The sequence below is a fragment of the Octodon degus genome, unplaced genomic scaffold, assembly GCF_000260255.1.
Source record: "Octodon degus isolate 3935 unplaced genomic scaffold, OctDeg1.0 scaffold00006, whole genome shotgun sequence".
Classification (NCBI taxonomy): Eukaryota; Metazoa; Chordata; class Mammalia; order Rodentia; family Octodontidae; genus Octodon; species Octodon degus.
The window spans coordinates 21,602,409-21,621,966 of record NW_004524582.1 but is presented as its reverse complement, the minus strand read 5'-3'; the positions used below and the strand labels follow the sequence as shown (position 1 = coordinate 21,621,966).

The 19,558-nt window shown below is 41.9% G+C and overlaps 1 protein-coding gene across 4 annotated transcripts in view; it reads right to left on the bottom strand.

Moving 5' to 3' along the window:
• The window catches only part of Tapt1 (transmembrane anterior posterior transformation 1), a 70,090-nt gene that overhangs the window by 21,047 nt on the left and 29,485 nt on the right, over window positions 1-19,558 (bottom strand). For 2 of the 4 annotated variants that reach the window (XM_023699510.1, XM_023699501.1), the window contains exons 3-7: window positions 15,674-15,792; window positions 5,180-5,342; window positions 2,161-2,296; window positions 946-1,043; window positions 716-785 (exon numbers count right to left, since the gene is read on the bottom strand). In XM_023699510.1, coding sequence (XP_023555278.1) covers window positions 716-785; window positions 946-1,043; window positions 2,161-2,296; window positions 5,180-5,342; window positions 15,674-15,792 — 586 coding nt within the window. Of the gene's footprint in view, window positions 1-715; window positions 786-945; window positions 1,044-2,160; window positions 2,297-5,179; window positions 5,343-10,345; window positions 10,412-15,673; window positions 15,793-17,264; window positions 17,453-19,558 lie in introns of those variants that run through there. The other 2 variants (XM_023699518.1, XM_023699523.1) reach the window with 2 other exon arrangements.

Here is a 19,558-nt window from a genome sequence, read left to right as displayed (position 1 = left end):
TACCTCAGATTGTAGAACCTTTGTCAGTGTCAGCCATGTGGATGAGTCACGGCCATTGCTTGGCCAATGTGCTCTCTGTGAAAGCCTGAGGGAATGTTTTCTCTCCATGTGACTCTCCTTAGGCACACTCTGCATCATCAATCACTTTCCTCTTTGGCCCCATAATCTCCTTGATCAGAAAATTTGGGACACTACCGAGTTACATGATGTTTTCTGAGTAGTCTCTAAAAATGTTTTCCTGAGTCGTGTACAGTACTAGGACTTCCAAGTAATCCTAGTCCTTGGAAGGCTGAGGCACGAGGATCACGGCAGGGTCGAGACCAGCTGGGCTACACAGTGAGTTCAAGGTGAGCCTGAGCTGTACAGTGACCCTGTCTCAAAGCCCTCCCCTCCAAAAAAATTTCTCCGACCCAAGGTTATAAATATATTCGCCTACATTTTGTTCTAAAAGTCTTATAATTTAGCATTTATGTTTATGGTAATGAACCATTTTGAGTTAATTCTTTGGGAGAGAGTGAGGTCCAATTTCCTTTTTCTAGGCAGCCTTCATCTAGATGCGTCAGCACTACTAGCTGGAAAACTTCTCATCAAGTATTACTTTGTTTTAAAAAATAGCTATTTTTGATCATCATGTAATTTAGCATTTATGTTTATGGCAAGAACCACTTTGAATTAATTTTAATTAGAGCTGCAAGTAGAATTTAATTGTACATACCACTATTTGACATTTGAAAGAGATTGTTCTTTTCAAACTTCTTGAAAACACTTCCTTTAATTTCAACAAACTGAAATAGTAAACAGAAATATCATCTTTATTATTATAACAGCTAAAAACCGACTGGCTACATATACAATTTCCTCATATAGAATAAAAAATTTACATGCATAGTATTATTGTTGAAGCATTTTCCCAACTTGGAATGTAAAATGAGATCTCATACTTACATTATTAGACATCATGATAGTAAGCAATGACTTGTTGTGTGAGTTAAAAGCTACGTTGAGAGTTGTTGCTTGAACCATTATGAGAATTGCATGCAAAACTAAAAGTCTGTCAAGGAAAACCCTTCAATTTGATTTCATACTATTAATGGGCAATACTATAAAATTTTGAAAACAGGTAATTGGAAAAGTGACTATTTTCTAAATCACATTTTACTTAAGTATTTTACTACATTTATACTTTCTGGGTTAGCTACAGTTACATAGATTCAATAGGATAAAACAGTTATTTCACTCTTCCTGTATTTTGGGTATTTAGCACAATGCTTGGGAAACAGGCCCTCAGAAAAGTTTGTTGAAAAATAGATGAAACTATGGGAAATACTGAAAGAGTGGACTTCAGAGTACGTATTGTGAATTGAGATACTTTCAACTTTACGAAAACACAAAGTTAGCTAGCTAGAAGTTATTTTCTTCTCTAAGTCCTTAGTTAAAAGGCAGTCAGAAATGCCTGAACATTAAGAGTCTGCTTTATATGTCTTGCAGAGCTGTATACAGCTTACACCTGGGATGGTTAATTTGTATCTCAGAGCGGTAACTGTTTTACTCCACTAAGTCTGGAGCAAGCTTCTGCTCCTGCAGATACCTTCTCAGTTCTTTACCTTATGAGTCCTGATGCCACATGGAGCTTGAGTAGGCATGCATGTTTGGAAATACTTATATGTGGTAAATACATGTAGATGATAAAGCTATAGGAACCCTGAAAGAGAAGCTTTAGGCCAGAGGTGCTCCAGGCATACAACCTATCTCCAATATTCTAACAAATAATTCATACATATAAAGATAACTTCAACAAAAATAAGTATGGAAAAGTCACATAGCTCTATTATGTAAAGTACGTACCAATACACTTTGCATGACAGAATCCTTCCTTACAAAAGTTTACACCAAGAGCAGAACAGTTTGTTAGCAGTTCCAAAGATCATGAAAGCACATACAAGGCTCTTTAAATGCGATTACACGTTCTACTGCAGTTTCTCAGAGGAGAAATTAATCTTTAGGGTGCACGCATGCACGCGCGTGTGTACACACACACACACACACACACACACACACACACACACACACATATTTTTAATTCTATGAAACAGATACCCAAGTAAAATATGGCAGACTGCACGCTGACTGTGGGGCTTTCTAGGAAGCCTGAAAGGATACACACATAGAGAACAGCCATGAAAAAATGAGGGATCACCCCGATGTGGGCTCTCTTCCTTTCCTTGGGCTCTGTGGCTGTCCAGTACAGAGCATCCAGTATATCCTGTCCAAATGACGAGAAGAGACGGTCAGCTACCTATGGAGAGAGATGTCAGAGAGTTGTTATTAATAGTTCATTTAAACATATGGCCCAAATCAGTGTACCTTGAGACTGGAATCGGATGTTTAAATCACAGGGTTAGATAATCTAATGAAGAGAAGGATCTTTGCTGATTTATTTGTTTAAATTTCTTTATTCCCTGGCACACGGTAAGTGCTCTGGTATTTGCAAAATTTGAATTAGACTTTGTCTAATCAGCTGCTGGTAACAAAAAGTCTGAGACACTGGCAAAAGAGGTGGCAGTGGGCAGGTGTCTTGGTTACTTTTCCCTCGTTGCTGGGACAAAATACCCAACACCCAGAATTAAGGAAGGAAGGAAAGGTTTCTTCAGCTCACGGTTAGTGGAGGTTTCGGTCCACACTTGGCTGGCTCCAAGGCACAGTGGCACATGTCAGAGGGCAGCCTTTCCTGGCTGCAGAACACAGCCCAAGAGCAAAGGTAGGGGCAGCAGGTCCGCCTCTAGCCAGCCTCTCTCCCCTCCTGATACTGTAAGCAGGCTACCTGGGGTGGGGTGTAGAGCTCACAAGGTGTCCATGCCCTCCTCTTGCACAGGATGTTTACAAAGTAAGAACCCTGGCTCCCTGCTGAGTCAATTAAACTTTGGAACTTCTCAAACTGACACAAAGTATCAACCAGTAGAGCAGGCATAACAAAATTGTTCCTCTGGCTTTAGCACTTTAAATTTAATTTCAGAATTCCAACTTGAATTCCTCAAGATAAATGTATCAGGACTCACTCTGCATAGCTATTATTTGTAAACAGTGCACTGTATTTGTTTGAAGTTTAGTACAGCAGAACATGGAGTATGATCCCCTTAAAAGAAGACACCTTAGTGCCTTCTTTCAGGAGTCAGCTGGAACACAACGCTCACAGGGCTTCTGTCTCTGTGGTTCCAGTCTTTATCTTTCATTTCTTAACACCTCTTTGTTTACCATCTACCTCCCACCTGGAATTACAAACTCTAGCAGAGAGCAGGCCTGCTCCCCTTTGGGCCTTCAACGCCCAAGAGCCTGGGCAGGAAGGGCTAAGTAAGTGTGTGCTGCCTAGGACACAGGGACCTCTCTGGATGCTCTCAGCATGCATCTGACAACATGCCAAGCCTCTGCGTCACCATAATCCTTGTCATCTCCTCACTATCTCTACTTTATACATGGAAAATTGAGGACCATACAGCCAGCAGCCATGTCTACCATAACCAGGTACTAAGAGAAGGAGCCAGGATTTGATCAGAGTTAGTCATCTCTAGGACTAGAGGCTGAACTCTTACCCACTATGTGTAAGCCACATTCTCAGTCATAGTCTATGAAGCAGTATTAACCACAAGAACCAGCAATTCATGGATCCCCCTGCTTGTTTTCTAGTAACAAGCACAACACCATCTTGGAGCAGCTGAGAGTGAGGAGCACACGTACTAAGCGTGGGAGAAGCCCTTGTGCCTGTGATCCCCGAGGAAAGCGGACAGTAAAGGACTTGAGCAGAGCACAGATCTGAGAGCATGAACACTGCAACAGCCGCAAGAAGTGCAGGGAGGCCTAAGCCTTTCTTTCTATGAGCAGGACAGAGTCTACTGCTTTGTTTCACAAACTTCTCTTACAGTCACCTTTCGGCAGCCTTCTTGATGGGATAAGGCAAGGCCCAGACAGAGAGCCTGCAGGCAGGACGCTGGGGTGGAGACCTAAAGCATCCTGGGCCCACAGCTTCTGCAGACTGATGGGAAGCCCACCTCTGCATGGTGTGGCAGTGGACCGGGCTACCGCCCACATCACCCACCTGCCCACTTAACTAGGAAAACTATCTCTGCACAGGTGGCCTGAGAGGCAGACCTTACCAATAGTAGTAACCCAGCTCTTAAAAAAGTGGGATGGCTGCGGTGGAGATGCTGCGCAGGGCAAGGCACTTGTCTGGCATGGGAGAGGCCTGGGTGCAATACAGAAAAGTACAACCTGAACTTGGGAGTTTATTTATTTATTTAATTTTATTTATTTGTGTGTGTGTGTGTGTGTGTGTGTGTGTGTGTGTGTGTGTGGCTAGCTCAGCCCACCAGGGGGCGGGGCTGGCTGGCATGTGGTGCTGGGGGATTGAACCGCAGTCCCTGTGCTTTGCGAAGCTTGTTCTAAGGAGGTGCTTTAGACCACTGAGCCATCTCACCAGCCCCTGAACTTGGAAGTTTATTACATGAATCCAGGATAGTTTTCTGTTTAAAGAACACAAAGATTTAGTCTTTAAGGCAGAGTACCTTTTATAAAGCAAAAACTTAACTGCTCAACTTGTATTTAGTGTAAATGCCTATTTTTATATACTAACTATTTTAAAATAAATTTTTGTATTAAAAATGTTAAATTCTTGGAGAAATTGAAAACTAAAAATTTCAAGTCAATTTAAAATATAAATCTATTATAGCAATATATTATAGTATATACACATACACAGATATAAAATGGTAACATTTACTTCACGTTCTCTAACTTTTTAGTAAAAAGTACACATGGATTTCCAACGAATTTGCAAAACAAATTTCTTAGCTTTTGACAGTGCACTTTCTCTAGGGAGTACTGATTCAAACACATCCAGGCAGCAAACCCAGGAGACAGGATCTCCAGGGCCTGCTCCCCAAATCCAAGGCCAAAAGCCCTGGCAGCTCCCCAGGAGAAGCACAGGTCTTTCAGGCCTGCCCCTGGCCCACAAAATCAGAGCCAGCACTTTAACAGGATCCCCAAGTTACCAAACCCATATTAAAGACAGGGAGCACTTCTATTTGAGTTGGGAGAAAACTACCTCAGCCCCGAGGAACCTTCTGCCCAGGAGAACTGAAGCTGCCCTTCCTGGCCGTGTCGGCAGCCTGTGGTGCTGAGGGCTCACCTCGAGCATGTTGTAGATGATATACAGCTTGATGACAGACTGCCCCCTTATCAGGTGGTACATCATGGAGTAGTCAACGTAGTGCATCATGAAATAGCAGATGACCAAAATGACACCCTTCAAAATGTCACACACCTGGGCGGGCTGAAGCAAACGTCTCTCCCTGAAACATAAAAAGTAAGGAAAATGTGATTTTCCCTTGTGTGTTTTCAAAGTAAGTACTCTTGATCAGACATTCACTAGCAAAGGTAGTAAGAGCCAGGGGGACCTTCAAAACCTTCCAACTAAGAAGTCACACTAAATGCCCCTTCTACCAAGTACAGAATATAAGGATGTGAAACTGGAATGTGACTAGAAACTGGGTTTTGGGTGAAAACACAGGGCAGGCATCTGCTGACAAGTGTGTTAAAGCAACAGCTTTCTGCGATGACACCATAAGCCTTTCATCTATTCCTGGAGCTGTACAACCCAAGGGATGGGTGTGTTCTGCGCACTCTTAGCATTCAACATACGGGGTTTTGTACCTTGTACTTTTAATGCAGTGGGGCACACGGGTTCATACGGAAACTGTACTTTATGGCAGCACAGTTATCCTCATGTGGATGTGCTGAATTCATTGAACACACTCCTGACACAATTCCAGTCTCCTGCAACTAAAAACTATAGCACAATTTTTGTGTCATGTCTCAAAAATGAAAATATATCCACAGGATAAATAAATTCCTACAGTTGCAGTTTCAAGATTATATTCACTTGATTTTGTTTAAAGATAGGCCCTTACCACGTAGCTCAGGCTGGCCTTCAACTCATAGAGGTCCTCCTGCCTCACGTTGCTGAGTGCTGGTTTTATAGGAATGCACCACTCTCCCCAGCCCACCTGATATTTTGAAAAAACCCAGCTGGCAGGTCCTCCATAGGGGCTGTACCAGTTATGCTTCTGCCAGCAGTGGGTGAGAAAGCGTGTGGGGACTGCTAGAACAGTCAGCTTCTGGGTCTGGGTCTCTGCCAATCTCCAGCTGGTATCTAGTACAGTGCCATCAGGTTAACTTCTCTCTTTACAAGAATGGACATCTTGAAGTTTAAGAGCTGAATTTTTTATCCCATCTTTTTGTACTGGCTTATCAGGCAGCTTTTAAAGGGTTAGTTCTCTGTGAAACGAACTGAAATTTTTTTCAGACTATGAAAAGAATTGTTACTTTCAAGTCAGAGAATCTGAGAAACTAAACTTAAGTAAGGGAGGGAACATCTTAATAAGACAGAACAAAAAAATATACTACAAAAGAAGAAATTAGGATTTGTTTTACTGGAGATAAAGGTCCAGGAACAAAAATGGAAAGGCGCTTTCTCTTTGTCTACTGCAGGCTCCCTCCTCAGGACAGATACTGTCTCCTTTTGACAGTTTTTTTTGTCCTGTAGTGCAATCAATTAAAACAAAAACAAAAACAAAAACAACCTGACTTATTTCCTATCAGAGCTGCAGACCTCCTCTCCCACCAATCAGGACAACAGTGTGGTGAGCAGCCCGAGGAGGCCCCAGGCCTTCGAGCCATGAACTTACTACAGCAAGTTCCAGGGCTTCCTATGCCCTGGAGTGCTTCATGACTGGTGTCCACGCTAGGATCAGAGATGCTTCATTAAAAGATCAACAAGGAACGTGTTCAGTCTTCAAGCTGCTGCAACACAGCTTTGGGGCAGTGACGATACAGCCCTAGGTCTGTGAGCAGTTGGGTAGAACCACCTCATCTTCCACAATGTAAAACTATGGAAGCTAGCAGTGAATGATAGACAGAATAGGAGACCTTGTAAGTCCTGAAAAGAGGCAAGCCAAGAAGAGGCAGAAGCAGAAGCAGAGACCCTGGACCGACCCAGTGGCCAAAGGGGGACACGGGTCAGTCTTTGCCTCAGTCAGGCCACATGTCCTGACACTTGCAGCTGAAGTCAGCTGTAGGCAAATGCACACCAAGGACTCAGCACACCAACATCTATTTCTCTTGTCACTTTCTTTTCTCCAGTGCTGTCCCTTCCTTAGCTCTCACACCCAGCCCAGAGAACAGGTCCTTGCTTGACCTTCCAGGTAATTTGTCCCCACCCACACAGGTCTGAGACTACAACAGCGATTTTTTTCTGTCAAGAGTGAATACATTTCTAACTTGAACCCAGAGAGGAGGAGCTGTTTTGAACACTCCTGAGCCCCTGGCCCATGTGTGGCTGTCTCCCCTCACAGCCAGGAACAAACTGTGAGGTGCACAGCTGCCTGCACCCCTCCCCTCCTTCCTCAGAAGTGTGGGCGCTGCACATCTTGCCTGTGGGACAGCTCAGCACAGAGTAGGAATCACACAGCACCAACTGGTGGGCCCTAAAATTTAAGAACTACAGGTCATGTTTTATGATTCAAAAAGAACACAGGAGCTAAAAGTACGGCAGTATTAAGTATGTAACATTAATTGCCAAAATGGTTTTGACAAGGTGGAAAACTATAATAGAAAGTTTCTGGTATTAAATTGACATCTACTTAGGTGATCAAAAGGAAATTTTATTTAAGAGATAAGGGGGTCTCTTGGTAGATGTCCAATTGTATTCCTTTATAAACATACTGCAACAATCTGTTAGTATAATGTATGCCTATGAAGAAAGACCATATTTAATAAAAGTCATTGACAGAAATTAGATCTACTTAATATTGGACATGTATATCAAAATAATATAACACCAGTTTCTGAACCAAGACAGTAAGTCAAAATTAAAAAATTAAGAGTGAACAATGTTACTTTTAGCTTACCTAGCATTAAACAAGGTTGGAAAACAAAAGGTATAGAAACACCTTATGCTGCAACTCAGTCACTATGTGAGAGGCACAGCGAACACCTTCAGTCACTGTGACTAACCTATAAAGGGGGCAGCAGCACCGTCCCAGCTGTACAGAGGAGGCCGGGGCAGCCAAGCGCATGCCAGCGGCGTGACCCTTCCTAAGCTACTGTGGCAGAGCAGGGCCGGAGCCTGGGCCGCCTGGCTCAGCAGTGTGCTCTTTGTGACCGTCTGCGCTCACCATGGCTTTTGTAATTGTTCTGAGTTATGAAAAAAAATTTTTTTGATAAAATAGTAAGAGAACACAAATAGTTAATACACTGAATCATAATCTCAAAGAAAGTTTCTCAGAGTACAAGACGCAGACCACCTGGGAACCTAGTGAATCTGCTCAGTGCTTATCTTCAGCAACATTTAACCCTACATAACCTATCACTTGGAAAAACTGCTTAAAAAATACCCCTGTCACTCTGCTCCTCATTCCATAATATGCACACATCTATGCCCACCTACGACAGTCTATATTTCCTTGGATCCTCTGCCGTCAGCGTTCTCCTATTTCTGGTAAAAACCTTTTATTACTGATAACAGAACTGGTTGCTCCAGAGATGAAGATGGTTTTCAAAATTAAGAAACAGTATTCAAATAAAGACAAAAAGAAGCAGAACCTTCTAGAAACAAGTATTTTGCTTTTATATAAATGTTACTGGCAAACGGAAAGAGGAAGTTGGAAAATTTTTTTTTTAATATTTTAAGGTAGTATAGTACAAGGTGCCTAACGTTTCATAGCCTCCTGAAGACGTAGCCTCACACATATTTTTACCTAATTTAGGCAGCCTGAAGCAGTAACAGTATTCAGTTTTCCTTTTCTGCCAGGATATTTCTGGATAACTATCTCGAAGGCATTTCAAACACCCTAAGAAGCTTATCTCTGGCTCTGGAATCAGCTTCTAAGTAGTATTTGCAGGCTAAAGCTTTCTGTTATAAAGAATGGTTAAATGGTAGGTAGTGGCAATTCCTTTTGTGAATACTAAAAATCCCAAGTGAGGGTCGCGGAGCTAGATCAGTGGCATAAACACCTGCCTGGCAAGCGTAATGCCCTGGTTTCGATCTCCAGTACGGCAATGAATGAATGAATAAAACCCCAAGGGAAAGATACTGGGCAAACTGAAAAATATAGTAATCTAATTTATAGATTTGGCTACATTTCATAGCAAGTCAAGTAGTATTAAAATATCCAATAGAATTTAAATACTCCAAGTTAAACCACTCTTACAGAAATCAAATTAACTACATTCCTAAATTTTATCTTTCATTCCTACAAGTACCTCCACTGTGTTTTTAACAATTATAATTAACAATTTTACATTGCAAAATTTACCATTTTAAAGCCTCTCCGAAAGGCTCACAGATTGAACAATGGAAGAGAATTTCATTGTGGAGAAAGATGATCAAGGGTGGTTTTCTCCCTTCCCTTCAGTGGTCCACTAGTGAAGTGTAAATTAAAATGAGAATGGACAGAGAGAAAGAGGCAGCAACAACAGTGAATAAGAGAAATGGGAGAATCGTACTTGGCTAATTTCAAATCAGTGTTGAAACTGGCCTGGATACCAGGTTGAGTGATTTCATTAAAAATGCATAGACTGGATCTCAATTTCTCAACATTGTAGAATATTTGTAGCAGAGTAGAAAGAGTAAAGAAATACAAGCACAATTGAAATAAAAAAACAAAATATTTAACATAGCTCACATTTTTGAAAGAGAAGTCCCTATACTTTTAAAGTGAATTGGAAGAAAGTAGTAAGATGAAGATGCCTTCCTAACTAGGAAACTACGTATTTTACGTTAAATTTGGATAACACATCAAATAATTTCTAACCAGAGTACATGGGGAAAATGTAATGCATTTTATAAAGCTGGGCTTAGTATCTGGAATAATGCAAAATAAAAAGTGCTCCCATGGAAGCACCTAAGCCCAGCCCACCGCTGTGGTGTTGAGGACAAAGTCTCTGTTGTTAACTGTAGACCACACGTGCAATTCAAGATCATCTTCCTGGGAGATTTTCTTATTAGGTGAAATTATGGTCAAATCCTTTGTAAACAACCATGAACAAAGCTTTAAGCCTAGGTAAAGATGCTACTGAAGGAGAAACCGTATTTTCTGCAGTATGCTTTCACCCTCCAAGTGGTCAGGTTACACTAAGTGAGGATGCTGTTCAAGGAGAGAAATCCTATTTTCTTCAGTGTGAACCCTCTGGTAAGGTTCTATCTGCCTATGCTCTTAGTTCTGCCTTACAATTAATATTTGTATTGATGTCAATCCGGCCAAGAGTATAGAAGGAAAAATCAGGGTTTACTCACCACAAGGAGTCCCTGTGCCACCACATTCCATTCTATAAAGGAAGTGAAAGTGCTCCTCCCTTCGGTCTGATTTATGAGAGAGAAAGAAAGAGAGAAGGCTGTAATGCTGCTACGCTACTTAGAGCGTCATAGTGAGGAAAGCGGGAAACAAATGCCAAAGTTGCGAAGACTTTGTAGCATAGTAAACACACTGCTCTCGTCAGTAAGGCTGCACAGATCAGCGCTGCTAAGAGGAAATACCAGACACTGTTTCCCAGAGAAAGAGACCAAGAGCTCTCCCTACACGTTTTCATGGTGGCATTAATTACTTAGGCCAGAATCAAGGTTTAATTTTGCCTGAAAAAATGTCCATTTATAATGCACATATAAAGTTAATGGGAAGAACTCCTTTAACAGGGCTAAGGCACACGGAGGAATCCCTATAGGCTGAGAAACCCAAGCATTTGAAGTCCACAGCTCTTCTGGGAGATAAGAGCTTTCCTATGGGGTCAGCTCTTAAAAGAAAAGAGATACCCTCACTTCTTAAAACAAGCAAAAACAAAGAAAGAAACAAAAAACTAAATAGTCAATGAAGCCTCCAAGAAGAATTATGCCTAAAACCAGGGCAAAGGATCAGGAAATTCACTTACACATATCTTATATGCTCAAATGATAAAAGAAAAATATGCTAGCATTTATTAGTGAAATCTAATCAACTTACTTATCACTGCCTAAAACAATTTGGTAGTTTTTTTCAAAAATAACTATCACTTCTTGGCACAAGATCTGATCATTTCTCTTTACAACTGCCTTCAAATTATAAATCAAATGTAACCGAGAAGTCTAAGGAAAATAGGATTCACAAAAATGACAGGTTAATAAAAATACACAATTACTTACTTTAAATTTGCTTCTGTATGTAAATTTGGAAAATATGTTTTGGCATCTCATCAACATAATGAGAACAGTGTATTTTTGGTTTTTTAAATCCTGTCATTCTTCCCAGAAATGGAGACACTTCATAAAATGATTCAAAACTTAATTTTGTTTTCCATGTCATTAAAAAGATTGTCTTAATTCAAGAAGATCATATTATCCTTGATTTCTCATATTTTTTTTTTCCTAAAATGCTACTTTCTCTTAGGATAGGAAAGAAACACATAAATGCCTCTGCTTTTAAAGAATTTAGATGTATTTTGCTTTTTTTCCTCTTTGTCTAACACAAATCTTCTGAAAGCAACGAGTTTTCAAGATTTTTAGTTCATTACAAATAGATTCTAAGTATTTTTGAGATCACTGAAGACAGACGTAAGCTTCTTATAGAAGCAGCGCATGTTGTGTGACCACCACACCGCTATGGACTCAAGCTACCTTCCCTCTCCTCTCTCATAAGGAACACACTTCACAAGGGTCAAGATACCCGGCTGGACAGGAAGGCATGGCGAGGGCTGCTTGGCTTAAGGAGCTGCAGAGCTCTACTGGTCCTCACCCTAGAGAAAAGCAGAACATTTGTTTACTCAGTTTAAGACTGCAGGTGTGGGGTGGTGGTGGAAGGAACGAGTCAAACCCATGCTAAGTTTGTAGAGGATCTAGAAATAGGTTCAAAGACTAGATTCTGAGGCAGAAAATCTGGAGACATCGCCTTTAAAATGCCTTTCACAAATGCAGTATGTGAACTGTGCAGGCAGAAGAGGCAAAAAGGCGACTCTCGTGCGTGCGCAGACAGAGGCAGGGACAGGACACTGCTAACCAGTCCTAGACTGCACAGTTATCGTTTCCATGTCACTGTTTGATTAATCTGACAAACATGCTCCTTCTGCCCCTTTGGGGGAAATAATTTCAAAGAACTAAGAGGCTAGGAAGAGAGTGTATTTCTTATGGAAAGAACTCTGAAATATAGGAGAGTGAGAAAAAGAGAACATTAGTCAGAAAAAAGTATGCCATCAACTTCTTTGCTATTTTTTTGATCTCATCGACTTTGGAAAAAAGACAGGAGGAAAGAGCACTTTTGTTGGCTGAAAAGATGGAACATGACATAGCTACAGGCAAGACAAGTCAAATCATCTTTAACGGAGGAGAGAACAGTGGAAGAAAGGTATAAAATGGCAGAATCTGGCTATTTCTAAATAATTACTTTACAAAACTAAAAAGTATGGTTTATATTTCCAAATAGTTGAAAAGTGTTAAACTTGTAACTTTGTTTAATGTAACTTTCCACATTATCATACATCTTAAATTCTGTGCTTTTAAAAACAGGGACTAAAGAGACAATCTTTTCTTTTTTTGGGGGGATGGGGTGGGGCCGCTCAGGATGGCTTCAGGGCAGGTCTGGTTTGGCTTGAGGATGAGGGGATCAAACCACAGCATCCTGAGCCTGACTGCTTTGTTTCAGCAGGCACTTAAACACCTGAGATGGGCAGGCCCCTGAGACAATGTTTTCTAAGCTGATCAAAGAAGGTGACAACTGTGACCCACATTTGCAAGCAAAAATTGCTCAGTGTTGATTTGGCATACTAAAGGCACCGAGACCTGCGAAGTCTTTCCATTTCTGTGTAACCTGGCCTATCTTCACACAGAGTATTCTACATACTGAAATTCTGTTACACCATTTGAAGAGCATTTCATGTTTCATTTATGTCACACCGTTATTAACGATGGCATGAAATGTAATTTCCCAGTTATGTCTTAAGTGTAGTAACAGGCTGCCCTCTAGTGGCCTCCTGACTAAAAAACCTTCAAATTAGAAAGCACTACTTGCAAATGTGACTCAAATTAATTTCAACTGAAAAGAATTTCAAAAAACCAAAAAAGCAACCATCTACACATGCTAATATCCTGAAAAGAACACTGGAACTTGGAGGCATCACCTACAGTAAAGAAACTTTAGGAGATTTCCATTTGCCCATTCCCTGAGACGCTTCCTTTAGCATTTAGAACAAATTCTGAAAGACTTCTTCTAACGCTCCTAGGTACCCTGCCTCCCCAAGTGACAAGGGACACACAGAAATGAAAGTGCATGTCAGCTTTCAGCGCTGAATGCCTGAGCAACAGGGTGGGTCTTCAAGTAAGAACCCACGACCTCCAAAGAGGCCCTTGGAACACTGGCCAATCTGTGCTATTTGGTGTGCGTGACCTGCATGTTCACCATACCCAAAGAAGGGACCCTCCAAAAAGAGGACAGCTTGTGAGGCCTAAACACCTTCCTGCCGTATCTCACGAGGCCAGCAGCTGCACGGAACAAGGTGCAAACCCTACATGATATCCGTTAGTCTTTGTCAGGTAGCATCACCTGACTTCATCTAAAATCCTACTTGTCCACCCTCTATGCAGTCACACGTGAGGTTTATATTTAATAAGATTTCACTAGATTTTGTTTTGGTCTTCTAGAAAGGTTAAAAAAAAGCCAGGATTTTATTAAGCAGCCAACAGTAACAGAAACAGAAATAGGAACAGAAGTACAAATAGAAAACTGCATACTGAGGTGATGCTTTGTTCATATGAAAGCACCGCGTTACAAGTAAGTTTTAAGAAATGTACTAATAAGACCTTGTCAGAAACTCTCCTCAAGGGACAGAGAATTTACACTTGAATTATAAAGTCAAATTCCTAGAAAGATTTCTCCATCTGATCATCTTGTAATGAATAAAACATAAATTGCTTATTATTCTGGGAGGTGATAAAGGTTATAAAATGTAAAGAATTATGTATAACAACAATACAAGCTGAATACTTATAATTGTTTTTATTTCATGCAACTTTGCAAAAAACAATTTTTATTCATTTCAAAATGAGATGATTGTCACTAAATTACTCCTAGCTACAATGGGAAGACTTTCTCTTTAGCGAAACTGATTAAGACTCATTTTAAAGGAGCTGTATGTGTTTCTTAATACTAAGTATATGTTCATTTTATATTTGAAAATATATCATTCCATGATTTTTGTCTTTTAAAAAACATGTAATTCTGTATATGGATCAATAATTCTGTAACTCAATTTACAGGGTAAAGTTTTTAAAATTACGTATACATTTTATAGCCCATGGAATATTCACTAGTGTTAAATGAAGTTTCATAAATTATTGTTCATTTTATCATTGTTAAACTTTTTCAGAACAAAATGTATTTAGAAAATACACTTTAGGAAATATATTTATTTATTTTTTATTTTTTATTTTTCTGTATTTTAGGGAAGGGTCTACAGGGTGTTCAAGGTCTCACTACTAGATTGGACCCATAGTGATCCGCCTGTTTATAGCCTCCCAAGAGCTGGGATTACAGGGGCACACCACCATGCCCAGTCTCCCAGTCTCCCAGTCTCCCAGTCTCAATGTGCCCAGGGGGTGGGGCCAGCACAGCAGGCCAGGGGATCGAACCCCTGGCCCCTGGGCCTGCTTGCAGGCGCTTTAATCCGCTGAGCTATTTGGCCGGCCCAGAAATATATGTATTTACAAAGTAATCTATGTTAGAAATGTAACAGAGCCAAGTATGCTGAAGGCTAAGCAGCAATGCTGCGGGGAGTAAGCACGCGGAACGCAGGCACAGTTCCAGAACTATGAAGAGCGGGACCCGGAACGCGCAGACGGCCTCCCAGCCCTAAGGCTCACAGAGCACGGAGCTTCACGAGGCTTACCACTTCGCCGTTACTGCTCCGGGAGACAAGAAAGGGAAAGGGACTGCTGCTTGTTTTGTACACTGGGCACGATGCCTGGGCATTCACCTTGTACCTCCAGGCTCTGGGACAGACGCTGAGTTCCTAACAGCCTCTTCTTTAAGGAAACAGGCTTGCAGAAGTCAGTGGTGGCCACAGTTCACTAGCTTATCGGTGCTGGGCTGAGCTGTCTGATCCTTTTCACTACGACAGTGACCTCGGAGAGCTTCCCACTGTCCTAAGTCAGGGGTGTCTCACCTGTACAATTACCGCTAAGGCTCCCCAGGCCGCAGACAGTGATTCTCAGGAGAGCTAGAAGAGTACCAGCACCTTAGAAGGGCGCCCCTCCCCACCTCCCCCACTGAGAACGTGGACTCCATCACAGAGGAGGCTTAGAAGCCCAGGGGCCACAGGGAAATACAGCTCAGGCAGTCGGGACAGTGGCTGATGGCTCTCAGTCCCGGGCCCTTATGCAGTCTGCCACATAAATGTTATTTCACTGCCTCAGCCACTAAAGCAAAGTCTTAGTTCTGGAAAAAAGATGCACTTAAAATGTGTTATTATATAATATCCACTGAAAAATAAGCAAGAAATCTATGCATTATAGGCCAATGTATGAAAGTACAAATTATAAAAATTTTACTAGTAGTAAAAGCAATTAATAATTTAGACACTTGAAAGTTAATGATCAGAAACTTACCTTAAGCCGTAACAAGGCAGGGTGAGGAGCCTGAACAGTGCCAGAAAAACCCTTAGAGGAAGCAGCGTGAACACATACAGAAACGCGTCCAGGCACAGGAAGATTCCAAAAAACATCAGCTGTGTTTTGAAAAGACAGGGAAAAAAAAAAAAGCAAAACATTCTTTAAATAACTACAGATAAAAATTGCAAACAATTAAGAACTTTATAGATTTTATGGGGAATTTCTTATAACTTAGTCCAGGGAAAAAAACTAACGGTTCTACTTGTGCATAAAAGCCGTTATCTTAATGACAGTCCTTTTCTAAGGTACAAGTAAGACTCCTCCAGAGTTTCTGGCTTACCTCCTACAAGAAGTCAATCACTCAAAAGACATGTCCGTGGCCGTGGAGAGGGCCCATGTGATAGAGCGTTCTGGGTACCCTCTTGAAGCTCAAAGATATTACAGAAAAACTTACAGATAAAAGTTTTTAACCTCATCTTTTGGAATATGCACCTAGTTAAAATACTGTTTATAGGAAACACACACACACGTTGGTCACCATTGCACAATTTCATGTGCCCTGATAGTCACTGGACTTGGCAGACCTTATTTTTATCAACTCTAGGACTAGATGCCTTTTTTTTCTTTGTAATCTCCCTTTCTGGTGTCCTTGTCATCTCTTATTTATTTTAAGGCAGCATGTATTTTACCTATTGAATTTAGGCTTCCACCTCACAGGAGAGCGGTGGCTTCTCACATCTTGATAAAGCAGCCAAACTATCCTAGCTATCAGACGCTGCTGTTCTACAAGGGGTGACCTTCTACACACTGCCACTCTAAGGTGGCATGTGACACACATGCCCTCATAATGCTCTAGTCCAGAACTATGAACAATGAAAGTGCAGTGCCAGCCTGTAACTCCAGTGCTACTGGCTACCATTCTAAGATTGCCCTCCATGAGTCACTCGTTCCTCCTGCCACTGTTGTCAGCTCAGTCCCAGTTTCATGTGTTTATTCCTGACTTACACACACAGGAAAGTTGCAGCAGACCAAGTAGTGGTTCTTGTTTCTGTCCTGTCACTGAGAAGCCTTTCCCTGCCTGGAGGGCACTATTGGCTAAGGACGGGAACAAAGTGCTAGAACTTACTGCTCCTGGAAGGCTCTCTGTTGTGAACACATAAGAAGGAGGGTATCTGGTTACCTTCCTTAGAAGCTTATGCTGAGGATAAACACAATATTGATGCAGCCAATTTCTATTAAGCTGTAAGCTGTTAATGTGAGCTGAGTCACATGCGCAGCCCAGGGAGCCCAGAGACCCAGGAATCCTATGCTTACGTCAGCAGAGAGAGAGAAACCTGTCCAGGCCAGCAATACAATGCTGATGGTACAGGGAACCAGGAAGCCCAGCAACTGAAATGTTTTGAAAAGGTTCACAGGTGAGGAGACCTACACCACATCTGTGATGAGGGAAAGTGCCACACCTTGGGGTGCACAGGGCAGAAGAGACTGGCAGGGAATAGGACAGAAGGGAGGGAAGAAGGAAGCCACACAAAGGCGCATGGACCAGGCATCCCTTTGATGTGAGAGGGAGGGAGAGAATGAAACTTACTCTTAACTTTTTAAAAGCAGAGTCACTTTTCTTTGGCTCAGAGGCGCTTGTATTAGTAGTGTTTATGGTAAACAATGTAACACAAGCCTGGTGGGTCTTCTTTTCAGAGGTGAAAATGTTCCCATAAACTCAGGGAAAGGCAATAATCTTCTCAGGCTGTGCTGTGGCAGGAAGCAGGTGGCTGTAATCTAAAGATATTTCAACTTCAACTTGGGAAAGTCATTCACATAAGTGAGAATATGTGATAAAAAGAGAAAGCCTTCCCTGATGTGGAAAAGTGGAGCTGTGACTCGACTGCAATGCCTGCTCTGGTGGTACCATTTTTCATAAAATACAACATTCTTTCAAATTCCTTACAGGCAAAGGAGAACACTTCCTACAAAAGCAAGCAAGGTGTAATTCTGAAAGCACCCACATGGAAGGAGGTCAAGGCTGAGATGTATGCAGTGTGAACCTGGCCACACGTCCCAATCAACAGCATCCCAGGAACAGGGCCCCGCGCAAAGATTTTCTCGTGTGTTGTCAACGTTCTGGACAGTGGACATGCTCACTATATAGCAGGGTTTTGAGATATCTATCACCCCTGCTCGACAGTGGGAAATCACAGCTCTGAAGGCTGAGCACTGGCCTAACCCTCGGATCAGACTAGAGGAACCAGCTTTGCATGCTATTTTACTTTACTTTACGTTACGTATTTAGTATAGGGTCTACAGGGTCTCACTACACAGATCAGACTCGTAGTAATCCTGTTTTCAGCCTCCCAAGTACTGGGATTATGGGTGTGCGCCACCACACCCAGTCTCAGCGCACCCTGGGGTGGGGCCAGCATGGCACACCAGGGTTCAATACCCAGTCCCTGCGTCTGCCTAAGCAGCTGCTTTAATACGCTGAACTATCTGACCAGCCCATATGCACTCTTTAAAGCAGCCTAGCAGAGCTAAAAGTGCTTCTAGTTTTACATGGCATAAGAAGGGGTTAAGGGGCCAGGGAGATGACTCAGTGGAATAAGTGCTTCCCTGGCAAGCACAAGGGCCTGAGTTCAATCCAAAAAAAAGAAGTGGTTAAAACAGATTTCTTTGGGCTACTTGGTTTTGCCCATTTGCTTAATGTTAGAAGGAAATTCAGAAATAACACAGATTTAATGAATCACATTATAAAAGTAAAAAATTTTACATCTGTAGATTTGCTATTAGCTTTAAAATCAAGTTAAGAATTCAAAGCCTTCAGAATATATTATTTATAAGAAAGTGCATGACCTGGCACTGAAGTGTACTCCTGCAGTCTCAGCACTCTAGCAGGTGGACACAAGAAGACGGCAAGTTCAAGCCCAGACAGGGCTACCGCAGCTCAGCAAGACCCTTCATCATGAAAATGTGGGTGATGTAACACAAGCCAAAGTCCCGGGCTCAATCCCTAGCAGTATTGGTAAAGCGTACTTTGCACATCTTCAATTAATTTTTAGCATTTTGATAAATATGCAATTACTGTTTTCTTTTTACTGGGACAAAATAATCATAAAATGCTCAGGCATTCTTAATAGCTGTGAAAATCCCTCCCCATAAACAGGTATGAATAAATAATGAAATGGTGCCACATGTCACTATTTCCCTTTTGAGAAACACCAGTATCTCTTCTTTCAAAATACTTTAAATTTCAAAATAATTTCAAAACAGTGTATTATTTATTGTCCTAAACAATAAACAACCATGTCTTTGGAATACCCCAGGGAGAGGTCCCCTCCAGGGGACAGTGGCGCTCCCGGGGCACCCCAGCAGGCTTCCATCTCCACGCCGCTCCCTCCTCTGCAGCATCTCCTGGCTGCACTGCCTGGGAACGCAGCAGTGCATGCCACCGCCTCTCACCTTCATGGGGAGGGCCTTCCAATGTCCCCTCTTTACGCTAGTTGCACGCAGACCAAAGTCAGAAAACCAAAACAAGGTGAAAAACCAGAGACAGTGAAAAAACTTTAGGAAGTCACACACTAGATTCTCAGCTTTGTCCTCTTCTGCATTCCGTGGTGGACAAGCATGTTCTACCCTGGCACGGGAGACCACGTGCTGCTCAGATCTTCTGTGATAACTCAGAGCCAGCGCATCCTGAGGTCTTCCACCCTTTCCTTCACCAGGTGGCTACTGCACAGCTCTGACGAGACAGACACTGTGACAGCCGAATAAAACATATTTCCACCACTTTAAAGAGGTCAAAGGCTCGCAAAAGAACTTATGCACAAAGAAGATTCAAAGTTGTTAACCAAATACATTACACTGCAATTCACTATGCAGAGACTCATATAT